The sequence below is a fragment of the Plectrocnemia conspersa genome, unplaced genomic scaffold (assembly GCF_051122295.1).
Source record: "Plectrocnemia conspersa isolate PC_06_02 unplaced genomic scaffold, ASM5112229v1 ptg000009l, whole genome shotgun sequence".
NCBI lineage: Eukaryota > Metazoa > Arthropoda > Insecta > Trichoptera > Polycentropodidae > Plectrocnemia > Plectrocnemia conspersa.
The window spans coordinates 1,341,427-1,357,022 of record NW_028277173.1 but is presented as its reverse complement, the minus strand read 5'-3'; the positions used below and the strand labels follow the sequence as shown (position 1 = coordinate 1,357,022).

The window sequence follows — 15,596 nt, the reverse complement described above, 5'->3', positions numbered from 1 at the left end:
TAGTTACAACACATATAGAGTTAACCAAACATTTACTCTCTTTGAAGATTTTTAAGCAACTTTGTATTGAATCTTTTGAGCAAGCACTGCAATTTCAATCAAATGCAACTATCGCACACTCCGCGAAAGCAAATATTATACGTGCATGCCAAACCATTACACTTTCGTTATCCAAGTTTCAAACCACGTGCACCACATAGCTGTATAGTAATTTGCCAACATCTGGATGAAACTATACGGTCGAGAACGAAATCGAAGTCTCAATTTAAATTCTTACCTCGCTCTCCAGCGATTCGGTCGAGAGTAGTCGATTGTGAAAATTGCGTTCGCCTAACGGGTTTAGTATCAATTTGCATTTAGGTATTCTTTCACCTCTAAGTACTGCTTCGAAGTGGAGGGTCGTAAATATTTTAGCAGCCATACGCGAAACTGACAGGGAATTTGAATTAAGCTCTGGAAGCAGGGTGCCTGTTATTCTAATTATCTTCGTTTAATAGCGCCTTAAAACCGGCTTACACCTTTAGACATACAGACAATATATAATATACTACATACGAGCAAATTTCATACATCGACGGACACAAGTGGAATATTATTTTCACTCGACGAACAAACACCGACGAATTTTCATAGGGTTAACTGAAAAAATATGTTTTTCTGAAAATATGTATGATCTCAATATCCTTGCGCTTCATGAATATAAATATAGTTGAACGCCCGCAGCGTTTAAGAAACTGTTTTCTAAGCGCTTCGTAATCTAAAGCAGCGCTTCTTGACCTTATTTCGATCACGCTTTTCATAATTTGATAAATTTACGAATGTCATACCTTATAGAAAGATACAAGAAGACGAGGATAACATTATCGTACTCAGTTACGCACGTATTTTAAACTTGACATTAGAAAAAAATATATAATCTTTCTATATTACAAAATATGATACCCAATAACAGCTAGAAGAATACTTTTGTACAAAGATGTACATAAATCAAAGCATCGCTTCTCTACGATCACCGAGAAGTTAAGATCAGTGGCGGTTCGTGACTTGAAATCATACAGGTACGACTAGCGTCCAAAAAAACACATTTAGAAATTATATTAATTTTATAATTTATAATAATATTGAGTATACTACTACCTATTTCTGTACTAATAATACATATGTACTGATTAACCCTTCGTTTCATGACGTTGCTAATTTTCAACAAACTACAATGATATTTTAAGGGGTTAATAGCCAATGTCAAATTTACTAGTTAAGATATGTGTATTATCAATTTTACAATTGAATGAAAATATATAAAGTTTGCAAGAGAAAAATGAGATAAAAAAATTATTTACTTATTTTTGGAATTTGCTTCTGTCAGCATTTCCATTTGTAGTTTACTCCTTGCAAGAGCTTGGGACGTAAATTAAGCTAAGCGGAGCTACGCCGAGCACCAACTGATACTCAAAAGACCGAGGAAGCAGCTGCTTTCCACTTCACGTCAAGAGTTTAACCCGATATTTAGGGACGTAGCATATCTACAGTAAAAATATAATTTTAGTACTGAAATAGTTCGAATTTCATTTTTGATATATTTTATATATCATATATATATATATCAATAAACAAAGAAAATCATGAAATGAAAGATCATTAGCCAACGTCTAATTTACAAGTTAAGATATGTGTATTATTAATGCTACAATTGAATGAAAAAAATAGAAACTTGGCAAGAAAAATATTAAATAAAAAAAGTATATTTAATAACATTTCATTTATAAAAAAAACAATTTTTTTTAAATTAAAAAGCATCTTTCATATTTTGATGTAGTAGTCATCGGAATTAAAACTAATACTTTTATAAGTTTTATTATTTCAGAAAATACGCTTGAAAATTTTTCTTAAGTTAATAAATTTATTAATGCAATCAATCTATTAAAATTGTGAAATACTTTGCGTGAATAAAATATTTTTGACTCTGTTATTTTTCCTTGAACTAAATCTGAATACATATTACATGTTTCTTTTATTTTAAGAATTGGCAACTTTCAATGATAATTCTTAAAATTATCGTGATAAAATTATTAAATGATTTGTGTAAGAAAATCTGTATACTCTGATAACATATAATAAGCATTAATACATTAATATACTGTTTATTGAATAATAATAACTGGATTAGATCAACCTTTGTTTTTAATTTCATTTTTTTTCATGTGGTGACAATCGATAAAACACTAGCCATAGTAAATATCTAAGATAATATTCATTTTATTTTTTTTAATAAATATTTTCTAATTAAAAAGAAAAAAAAATGAAAATTTATCTCAATAAGAATAAGAAGAACAATAAAATGTCGTTAGTGAAGATATACAAACTACGTGAAATAAGCAGCGAAGCTGCCTGAAAGAGCAGCTCCCGTAACACTTACTAAAGCATTCGGTCGAATTCGGTCGTACTCATAGACGATCATGTTTTGTCGGCGCTACCAATAACAGCAATGTCACTAAATACGATTTCAAGCGACACTTTAATGCCAATTTAAATTTTATGCTTACATAATGATTATATCAAATATTTATTTGAATTATATTTAGTTGGTAATTCTAAATTTCAAAGCATATATATATTTTTTTAATTTTCTGAAAGTGCTGCAGTGCACTCCTATTGTATATGCATTTAAAGTATAGTTTTGATACACCTATAACATTCTACGGATGCAAAGATGCAATTAAGCAGTATTGCTGATTTTAACCCTTTCCACGCTATGCACATCCTATGATGGGCAGCCGAGTCGGGTCATTAGCGCGAAGAGAGATGTTTTAAAAAAATATAAAGTAAGGCATTTATTTTAATCGTTCGAATTTCGCACGAGAAAAGACAGCGTTACGGTGTTGCGTCACACTTTATAGGACTGTAACAAAAGAATTGCAGAATTATTTTTTTGGAATAATTTATTAGTGATAATTAATTCACGATTGTTTTAAATATCTCAGTTAAGATCTGCAATAATATTTCAAAATGGCGGTAGTAAAAACAAATAAAAAAATCATAACTTAATTAAAAAATCAATTTTGAAAAGTGTATTTTTTTATATAAATAGCTAAACTACGTTTCACCCATCCAAGTACTAGCCTGGCTTAAAACTTCATAGGAGATGCAAAACACATTAATTGCTGACTATATGTGTCAGCCCTATGTAATATATTAGGCATTGTTATTAATTTTGCAAGCAAAATGAAGTTGCTATTAAAAACCATTGACATTTTGCTTTGATTTTTACATACGATTTATCATGTATTTAAGAAATATAAAATAGTTGCCGATTCACCATCTTTCAAGCACATTAAACAATCCAGACGTCTAACATCGATTGTATTCGTACGTGTATAAAACACGTATACTTATAATAATAAGATTTTATATCGGTTTGTAGTAACCCTACGCATTTTAGTCATGCGCATGGGTACGTGTGCGTGTGTGAGTCTGTATTCGCGTGTATGTATGGCGCTATTACATACATCGGATAATTTGAACATTGATACTTTTATTCGTGTCATATATTATATAATACGATCAAAAGAGTTTGTTTAGAGATTTATTTCGATTGAATAGATCCTTAACATCATAACTTTATCGTTTTTAAACAGTGAAATTCAAAATTGTAATGAGCATTTTAAAACATTTTTTTTATACATTTCAAAAACAATAGTCCCTGCGTAACGGAACCCAAGAGAAAAAATTAAGTGCTGCTAGATTTACTTGATAAATTTTTGCAGAACAAATAAAAACCTAAATTTAAATTTAAATGTTGAACCTAATTCAATGGATCGAATTTGTTGCATATACAAAAGATATGCACAACATTATCATAACAAAATACAATATATTATATGGCAACTAAATAAATTAATTTCACTTGGTAAGCACGAATCTGTAACTGGGATAATGATTAATTCACAGGGTTATTTAATATATAAATAAGAGATAGAATTACTTGTTGAAAATTAATATCCGATATTTTTAGGATTAACAGAAACACATATCAAAAATGGTAATGAAGAATATGAATTATATTGTATATTGACGAATATAATATAATTAGATGTGATTCTAATTCCAGACATACTGTGTATGTATTAGAAAAAATATCAATTATAATACATGGTAAATATATTCGTGGAAAAAATTCTTATATTATTATGTTTAGCATATAGATATCCAAATAGTGATCGAAATTCATTCTTGGAATTCATAAATAATATTTCAGAATGAAGTTCTGCTAAAATTACGGATACCGTTTTAATTGCAGACTGAAATTTTAATTAGAATAAATGTGAGGATTTTTATAATTAAAAAATAGAAATGTGAGCAAATATAGTTGGTTTACGACAACGTATTAACAAAAATTCAAGGACAACTACTAACTCGAGCACATTAATAGATTTAGTTTTTACCAAAAATAAAAAAAATGGCATGAAAAATCTATAGATTAAATAAAAAATGACCTGAATAAAATGTAGAAAACCACAAAAAATTAAATAATTCCACTCAGAAAAACGACATATTAAATATGGAGACTACTAGAAATATATATATAGGTCCTTATATGATAGCAGAAAAAATCAATACAGTTATATTGAGAGTAAAGAAGAGGTTGTGGATTCAATACCTCAGTTTAATAAATTACTACAATATAATAAGTAAACATTTAGTGTAAAATTTTGAGAATTTAAATCAGTATCTTTAGAATAAATTTACAACATAATTATGAATTGTAATTGTAGACAAAAAAAATATTTAGGGAACATTGCAATTATAGAAAAATAAGTATATTATCTAAGATGAGAAATATGTTAAGTATAAATACAAAAAAAATATACAATAATATTGGCTCACTTCAATTATTGGCAATAAGTCTAGAGATCGAATGTGAGTAGGGTCATCAATCTCCTCCCATTTCCCCAATCGTATTTACTTTATTTTTACTTTACTTCCGACTTTGTAAGTGAGAGTTAAACTCAGTAAAATCGACATTTACGACAACCTCAGAATTTAGAGAAATGTAGCTACTCTCCCTTTTACCGTTATATTTGCTCTAACCAAGCAGTCACATTGAATCTGTAAGACTAACTTAAAGACTTTACAGTGGAACACCAAGACTACTAACTATTATAATATAATATCCAGTTTTAGCATTTTACAAGTTCCGTGTATACATTAGATTCATGAAGAAAAACGTGCACTTACTGTTGGATCGTGCAGTCGACGGGTGGCGCGAGCAGAGCAACTTGACCACCCCTGTCGGTGAGCCGCACCTCCTGGTGCATGTGGTCGAAAGGAGTGACTGCGAAACCCACTCGCTTGGTGGGCCGCAGCAGAGGCCTCTGTGCCAACGCCGGCGAGTCGGTTGGCGTCGGCGTCGACGTCTCCGGTGTCATGGCGCCGACGCCTCCGAGCTCAGCACACCCATCCACCTGAAACATCAAAAGAAATAACTTATAAACATATGACATAGTACAGGCGCCTAGAAACGCAGTCCCAACATCACGCCTAAGCCGACGGCAGGGCACCCTAACGCTAGAGACTGAGCCCCATCATGGAGAGCCTCTGTCCCTACACAGAGGACCTACAGTTCCTCGCAACTGAATGGCAGACAATTAGACGACCAACAAAGTGAACGTTTTTTACTAAATTACTTATAATTATAATATTGTTTTGTATTTTTTTTTTAATTTTTACGATAAAAAGAGTTGGCTAAAAGTCAACATCATATTCGACAACAAAACGCTCACCCACGAACAAATACACTAAACGACTTGAAATTACGTCATACAAAACATGCTTCCATTCGATTAAAGTAAATTCAAATAAGCAGAGATTTTTTTCATTTTTAGATAGTGAAATAGTATAATAGTAAATACTCTACTTCTCTAAAGATTATTTTTTTCAGCGCTAACAAGTATCTTATGCATTCCGAACTCAGACAGCCAAGCTACTTTTCTACTTCACTCATCATATTTTGCTCCAACCCAGACATCGTGAATAAACTCGAGTTTCTATACAACTTAGACCATGATCTCTATTTTTTATTACTTATTATTTCATTGTATTTATACAAAAGACTCTGATGATGTGTTTTCATAAAAATAATATATATATAAATATATTATTTGTAAATATGCACGAATTTAGTATTACACTTGAATTCAAAAATTTAACTTATATGTACATGTCCAAGATTTTTATGTCTCTTCGTAACTATGAATAGCGCATAAACGTCAAGCAACTTTGTTTTCCCATAACACACAAAGCAGTTGCGTCTGAATGTCGTAATAATCTGCCTAATACTAGTACTAAAACTATCCATAATCTGCAAGCGTTTGTGAAAATTTAAACTTAACGGCTTACTACAAAGTAATCCTCTGTATAAACCGATGGTAGGTAGCGTTTTGCTTTCCTTTTTATGTAAACCAAAGTTACCGGAAGAGTTTTCTTTCTAACAATGTTTCATCATACAGTTTTCCGGCTGTTTGATACTTATTAGCATATCGTCTCTTTGCAGTCGAGATATTTTAGGAATTTAAATGTTTGGAAATATTCAGAGAGAAACAAAGCCAATTATTTTTCATATACCTAACGCATAATTTCGATCCTTTGCGATTTTAACTATATATGTGAATAGCTGATTTATAAATCCTTCCTAAAACATTATTCGTTATCAATTAAATACAATATTAGGTATTACTTTTAAACGTTTTCTATATATTGTGTTTTTAAATAATTGATGCATTATAATATTTTATAATAATATTAATAATATAATGTTAACGACTTACAATATGTTTATTATGATTGTATATGCAGAAAATATGTTTATATTAAACCTATTTGTTTTTAAGTTACGTAGTTGCTTTTTGCACCTGTGTCACTAGAATTGTAAGCTAAGCCATTAGATTGAATTAATATATTTTTTATAGTAACATTTTCTTAAGTTTGCTGATTACAATTTATCAATAAGCTACTTCTTAAATTTAATATGTAGTAAAAAAATGTATAACAAGTATTAATTCACATTAAATATATACTATCAAAAAAATGTATTTTAAAATAGAGCACTCTTATATTTTAAACACTTGTGTTTATGACCTAACATTGTGGTCTACGTCCATATCGTTAAAATCGTTCAATAAAAAAACAAGCTTCACAGTTATTTTAAGACATATAATAAATATATTATTTTGAATTATTGAAGCCACGATATACGAAAATATAGTTATTCAAGCTATGGCTAATAAAATAAAATAGCTATAATTCGTTTTTTTTTTTTAATAAGCAAAGAAGAGAAGTCCGAGAAAACAGCAGCTTTTACATTTAGCTAAGCAGTCGTCTGAATCCAGCGAGTTCAACCCGATCTTTGTTACGACTCGGAGACTACGTATATATTATATATATTTACTATTGCGCGAATGATATAGCCAATTTCAAAACTGTTTTTATAAAAATTCCAGTTTTTTTAATAAACAAAACCATGTTTTTCAACTTGAAACAAAAAAGTTACCAAATTATTAAACTGTTTCGTGTTGATCGATAGACAATTTTGTTTGCTATTGTATTATCCGGACTATTTCACATAGTGCATTTTATAGATTCTTATTAATAACCACAGAAACATATGTACATACATACAGTTGCATAAATAATTAATTATAACATGTGCTATAAGTCCCAAGAACATGCAAAACCATATATTGTTTTAATGGATTTGCTTTGCATATTCGTTTTGACGATGTTACTTTTCCGCAATCTAAAACTATATTATTACTATAAGGTTGTCAGAAAAGTGTTTACTGTTATTTTATATTTCGTTTATATTATATATTTTGGCACAAAAATTTTGCTTCAAATTAATTTATAAATTAAAAATAGAAAATACGCAAAGAAATTTTTGTTGTATTACTTTTAAACGTAAATGATCGTAAACCATCTAAAAATGCTGGTAAACTAAGCAATGTTTTAGTTATGAGTACTGTTAAGTAACATATAATGCAATGGGCGTTCTAAATAATACGTATTAGAGACAAAATCCCTGAAGATCAAGAAGATCATAGGCGTCCTTCTTTAGTTGTTAACCATCAACTGAATGCGTTAATTTAATCAAAACAATGCACTAAGAGCGTAAGTAATATATTAGTTCTGGACACCTTGAAACAACTAGGTAAAGCGAGAAAACCTAATAAACGGGTACCGCTGGATGCGGTATATACGGATATTGAAAAGGCCTTTGACAAGGTTTGTTTAGAAAAATTGTCAGGCCTCGGTTACTCGGACGATTTAACTCGTGCTCTTTAGTGTCGGAAAGTGTCATACTGTGTCATTTTCTTCATCCCGTTCGCCAACAGATTACTCCTACGATCTCAGTGGAAACATTTTGCCTAGAGACATTTTTGAGATTGCACTCAAAGGCTATACAGAAATGACGTCTGCGATAAATATTCCAAGATGCTTGGTTTTGTTATGAGGAACGCATTTAACTTTGACGATCCGTCACTTATTCACGTCCTCTATGACAGTGGTTGCCAACCGGTGATCCGTAGATTACTAATGGCCCACGAAAGAATTTTGCTGATCCGCGGATAAATTTTAAATAATTTAAGATTGCAAGATTTCTTGTCGGATGATGATAATCATTTAATAATTGTTGACTTTTTTTAATAAAATTGCGGGATCTAGCGTGATTACATGTACATCCATCAGTGTACATTGGCAAATCCAAAGAAGAGTAGTTTCAAAAGCTTTTTTTGAAATTGAAATTCACATACTAATCTATTAATGCATTAAAAGTAATCATTTTTTTGCCAGCCAGTGCAGACCGTACGTGACAATAGACGAATTAATCTAAACGCATTACAATAATCATTAAGGACATTATGCAAACAGGATTTGCCTTTCATTACAAATATAAAGCAGCACTTTTAAATTTAAAACATCAGAGTCAAAATAAAGTTGCCACAATTATGTGGAACTATATTAAAGCATTTAAATTAAAACTTGGAATTTAGAAAAATCAATTTCAAAAGGGTAATCAAATTTTTTCACATGCAAAAAATATCAATAATTATATTACAGTTTTGATTCTATAAAAATGCTAAAAAAAAAATTTAGGGGGTATTATTTAAATTATAAATAGTTATTATTTAAGGTATTTTTGCATTTTACTTGTCGAAACATTTTATTAAAACGCGTATTTTTGCAGCAAAAGTACATTTTTTCTCAGTTAAAAACAATTTTTTAAATGAGAAAAATATATTAAAATATGCAGATTGCATTTTAATAGCAATATAATATACTTCGCAACAAAACCTATTAATAAGGTCGCTTCTAGGTAAATACAATACATTCAATTTAATATGATAATTATGCTATTCTAGTTAAAAATTGACTTATGCAGCATTTATTATATTCTAGGTCGAATTAGCGTCCGAATATGTCACTCTGTTATTTACATAGTGTGTATGGTATTTCATCGGCGTGCCCTTTTTGCACGCGGAAAATGTGTTGACATTTTGCATTGTCATCAAACGTGGACTTTAAGGGTAATATTTAGCATATATGTATGCTATTTTTTAAATTAGAAACGTTTCATCAAGTTGAAAGCATATGTAGAAATACGTCATGGTCGTGATTTATATTATGGCATTATGTAACATGAAGAATGTTTCATTGTTATCTTTAAACCGTATATTGCGGTCGCTGGATTTATTTGTAAACGAAATGCTTATCACATTTTAGTTACGACAATAATAAAATCTGCGTACGTATGTTATAGAAGAAAACATTGCAAATTATACCATATTATTGTTTCATCTCACGAGAATGTCAGATGTTTCCAACATACATATGTATAATACATACATTTGTCGAATAAGCTGATCTGTGCTCTCTATAGTACCACGTTATATGAGATTTTCTTTAACATAAATTCAAATTTGTATCATACATATATTTTAATTATTATTTTCTTTGAAAAAGAAGTGGATAATACAAATAATGTTTTTTTTAATTCGATTGGCAAAATATATTAGCTATAGTATTTTATTTATTATATATACTATATTTATTATGGCGTGGGCGAATAATATTGTTTTATTTTATAAAATCAGATAAAAATCAGAACGGTCGAAAATGTGCTTGGGTCAACTGCATATCTATCGAACGCAAACGAGCAAAAATTGAACAGTAGCAGAGAAATTAGAATTTGCTAATAATTAATTACTAGAGCAACCACTATATTTTAATATTTTAAAACTAAATTAACCAGAAATAATAATAAAGGTATGCGGTGTAGTGTACCTTGTCATCCAATTTATACTCAATGATTTAAATATACAATTTTAGCAAATGAATAATAAAACTATAGTGAGAGACCGACAGCTAGTAAAATATATATTATTCCAATTACGACTATTAAATTGTACTCAAATAAACCGAAATATGTTTATCTAAGGGATTTTTTTTCCTTGTGAAAAGTTTTATTAGCATGTTTAAGAATAAAATTGTAGCTCATATAATTTTAACAATAACAAAAAGTCAAGATCTAGATTAAAGGTAACCAAACTACTACACACTGACTCTTTTTTTAAATAATACTAATAACTATTAATTAGCTGTGTTTTTCCGTTGACAATTTCTCGCTATTGTGGATTTGGTTTACTAGTGGTGATTATCAAAATAGTTTTGTCAAAGATTAAAAGACGGATTTTACACATCTAAGAAAAATTGAAAATAAAATGTTTCGTTAAAATAGGACACCACCATGAAAACATATTTTGCAGATAAAGTCATGTTTTTGCCATGATTTTAAAAGACTGATTTTAAAAATAGTTTTATCAAAGATTACAAGACATGCTTTAAGCATATAATATAAAATGTCTAAGAAAAATGAAACGAAAAATTCTTTGTTAAAATGGAACACCACCGTGAGAAAATTTTTTGCGGATTAAGTCAATGTTTTGCAATGATTTTTCAATATTAAAACTGTCTATCGCAAACGCATTAATAATGGAATTGCCATCGAAACGGCTATTCGTAACCTGCAGGTCAACGAAACTCAACTTAATTTTTAATTGATCATTCAACTGAAAGAGGCTGAAAATAAAATCTATAATGAAGTGCGTAAATACGGAAATGCGGGAAAAATTAACGATCACTTTTTAGACACCATCTCAGAGACTTTCTCTGACATTTACAATTGAACACTCAATTCAGAGTTTAAGGCATTACAATTTCAAGCGCTTGGTTAAGCTCAGATGTTCCTATTCGCTTCTCATGATCAAGTATAGGCCCTCACCCACAGGCACATTAGCAACCAGTAGTGATCCGCCTTCGTTCTCGACCTAAGCCATCACGACTATTATTGATGATCTCCCGGCATCACTATCTACGTTGGAGACGGAAAACTTCAAGAACTCTCCGGCTCGATCCCATTAAGTTCGAACAAATGCGTGTACCCAACTTTAAACCATCGAAGATTGCAGAAGCCACCGCTTCTCTCTTCGCATCCAGAGGTGAAACCGTCTGGTGTAACGAAACACTTCACGTATATTTAAACATACAAATTATAGCTAACGATCTTGATTGTTGCACAAATAATAATAATAATAACAAACATTTGTTAAAAATAGTAACCTCAATCCATAAAAACACTATGTTATATATTTAAAAAAAACTGATACAGAAGTATGATATATCGCAGAAGAAAATTTTTAGAAGAGTAATTTCATATTGAGAAATGAAGTACACGATATAAGAATCTGTAATTAAAGTAAATTCAAGAACTACCACGTAAAAATAAACTATAATAGCAAATATGTACCAATAATCAAATATACTATACATATTAGATATTCAAAGCCCAAAAAAAAACACGATAACTCAACCCAATAGGTATAATATTACAAGTTATTTATTAGAGCGGTCAGTGAAAAATGTTGGGAACCGCCATTCCGAGTCTTATTAAACTCCTCTTTTCACGAAAATATATTTCCCCTTCAATAATCTCGCTGAAACGCTTAGGTCTCTACGTTTGAAACGTGACGTAGACGTAGACATAAATACGACGAGAGAAAAGTGTAGTAAATGTACAATACACAAATAGCATACGAAATACAAAAATAAGAATTAAATCTTTACGAGAGGAGGTCAGTTACGGGTCTACTTTTGAACGATCGTTAACTCGGTTTCGTTCGTCGATCTGTTAAATCACTATCCGCAAATAAACTCGCTAAAACGTAAATAAAACCGTTGGATAAAAATATCGTAAACTTCCGCAGGACCTGATTGTTTAGGCGGATCGTTTATTGGATATACGTTTGATTAAACTTTTATGTCGACTGTGTATTATTAATTTTCACATAGTAAAAAGGATATTACAATCCTGTGAAAGAATAGTGAGCATTTTTACACCTAACGTTTACGATCCACACAACACTTTACGATGTTTTACTTATGCATGTGGGGCGCATTTAAAAGTAGCCTGGCGAACAATGTGTCGCAGACTGAGACGTTGCCCGTCTCTATTTTACGACATTATTAATGTACACGAAACGAGATGAGTTTTAGCTTCGAAAACATATATAAAATATTAAACATTCACTAAGTCGTAACATCAAAATGCGAAGATTGGCTATTATTATATCGGAGATATCACGAGAGTGATAGACTCATAAATCATGACGAGAAAGGCTGTTTTTCGACGAATGAAGACGAGATATCTCCGGGAGGCTGTGGGTTATTCTTAATTGTTCGAAATTCATATTTTTCAGAATTTAATATTTGACAACGGATTTTGATTAAATTTTTGCGTAATTTGAAGCTTGATTACAAAGAGCGTTTTTCCTGGTATTTTCTTTGAAAAAGACTCCTTATACGCAATTCAATTTGCATCTTTAATAACTAATTTGATGCGTTTCAAAAAATGAAATAATTTTAAATTAACGTATTTATTAATCAGCAATGGCTGTAAAATTGCTATCCGTTCCGATTTCCCTACCATTACTAATGTGATTCAGGAATAACTGAAGAAATTCGCCCCAAAGACCCTTGTCAAACGCTCAATTTAGCGATAAAAAGAAAATGACAGGCTTTAACAAAAATCCTCTTATATTATCGACATTTTCAATACATTATAAATAACTTTGTATAAAATGTACTCATATTCGGTATGTGATAATATTATATTTAAACGCTTTACAAATACTGGAGTAATATTGTATATACATATGTATTTACATAACATACATATGTAGATGTACATATATATATATATATATATATTATACAATATAAACTTTTTATTTTAATTAACTTTTAACAGCCATAATATTTATATGTATTTCTTATATCCATGACTATTATTAGTAAAATGTTTAAGAAAGTTTCATTAATTATTACTTCCAGTGGTTATATAATATAAAGAAATTCTGTAATGTTCTCTTTGTAACATAAGTACAAAAGTTAACGTGTGTTTTTTTTATTGAGCTACGAACATTTGTCAAAGCTAAAGTCAACCTTCGTCTTCTTTACCTTAAAAATATGTACATAATCTATCTGTATGTTCTCAAAGTTTTCCTTCCTGAGTTGCTATTTGTCTTACTAAAATCTCACGAATGGAAATCAAACTATTGTATATGATTTTGCTATAGAACATTATGCTGCAAAATTTTAAAACAGCGGCAGTTAACCATTGATAAGAAAATCAGTACTTAATTTGCCTATAATTAATGATTCTAGAACAGAGAGATTTATTTTTAAGTCGAATTGTTAGTGAAGATAAGTAGTAGATCCTTTGCTTTAACACGCGATGTAAAAGGAAGGGATTGGATCAAACTCAATTCCAACCTCGAGAACAAGATTACATCCCAATGAGATAACGTCATACATTTGTTGAGATATCAAGGGCATAATTCATTATGAGTTATTAGATTATAGGCAGACAATTACATTAGACACATAGTATGCTCAGCTAATTCATTTAAAAGCGACTCAGTACATAAAAAAATCCTTATGAATTAAAGAAGGGTAATTTTACACCAAGACAGCACCCGCCCTCATTTATCTAAGACGATAGAAAAAATCAATGGAATTTTTTGGGTACCCCATTTTCCCCCACAGAATTCTCGCCGCCATTGAGTTTAGCTATAAAAATTCATGTCATTCAATTAAATAATATGAATTTTAATGAAATCTAAATAATAAAACAAAACATTACCCCCCTGATTCTAAACCATACATTTTTGTGTTATCCCTTAAAAAAATCTAAAAAAACAGTATCTAATCTATTCCGAAAATATATTTTTAAATATGTCATTTCAGTGAAATCATATCAGATTGCAATTTCACCGGTAGATATATATTTTACATATATTTCTACTAGCGAAAATATCATTTAACTGATAAGTGCTAATGTAATTATTATATATGCTGCTGTAAAATGTATGAAACTCAATTTGACAGTTGCGAAACGTCCATTTTCTGTTCAAACCCAAACCTAACCTACACAAATTAACCAAACCCAAATTGACCTAATGAAAGTTCTAAAACTAATTAGCTTAGCCAACTCAACCATAAAGGGAAAATAAGCCGAAGAAGTACAGGCAGACGTCGCATCTCGCATATTGCTCCATAGTTTGTCTGCACTTTGCTATTACACTATGTTTTAAAAATATAAAAGCTATTCATTCTTATTGATATTGCTACAGACTTTTAATATGAGAGGATTGGTTAAAGTATATTCAAACTGAATTTTGGTCAATAGGAGGGCGCAAAAACAATTATCACTTCTCAGAAGTCAAAAATTCATGGCAAGAGCAAAAGCGTGACTGCGACGGCACGATTTTACGAGAAATGCTGCGGAACATCAAGAAAAGAAAACTTCAATATCTCGGTCATATTATGAAATGACCAAAATACAAATTAAACCATCTCATCATTCAGGGGGGAAAATGTGAAAAAATAAGTATAGGCAGGCGTCGCATCTCATGGCTATGCAGTTTGAGAAAATTGTTTGGATGCAATTCCACTGAAATATTCCATGCAACAGTAATCAAAATCGCTAATATGATAGCCCACTTAAAATAGGATATGAAGAAGAAATTGTAATTGATGCAATGATCCAAGATTTATTCTAAGATTCACACTGATTTCTAGAGATTTCACCATATATATAATAGGTACTAGTACAATCACATTTAAATGAAGTTGAAATAATAATGCTTCATAAATAAAAGACAATGTTGGTATGTATGTACTATATAGACTCAAAAACTACTGAACCGATTTCACTGAAAATTTCACAGTTGCTGGGGGTGTTCAGAGAGCGAAATGAATGAAATCCAACAGATAACGCTGTTGTTTTAATAGTGTTGTCGGACGCAAACGCGCTCGCAATATGGCGTCATTTTTATTTTTAACCCATAAATGAATTTTAGATTTATAATTTTGATGTCACATGTATTTGTTTAAATATATTTTAATTTAGTATTAAATAATTGCATCCTGTCACGTACAACCCATAAATTAAATTTTAGATGCGCGCCGCCGTTCTAATTATT

General features: G+C 30.3%; 1 protein-coding gene across 13 annotated transcripts in view; it reads right to left on the bottom strand.

The window, feature by feature from the left end:
- Positions 1–15,596, bottom strand: part of LOC148231492 (potassium voltage-gated channel subfamily KQT member 1-like) — a 337,496-nt gene that overhangs the window by 315,270 nt on the left and 6,630 nt on the right. For all 13 annotated transcript variants that reach the window (XR_015810812.1, XR_015810813.1, XR_015810814.1 and 10 more), the window contains exon 2: positions 5,236–5,462. Coding sequence is in view for 10 of the 13 variants with exons in the window: in XM_088193257.1 (XP_088049383.1) it covers positions 5,236–5,426 (191 nt within the window). In the remaining 3 variants the exon portion in view is untranslated. The remainder of the gene's footprint in view (positions 1–5,235; positions 5,463–15,596) is intronic.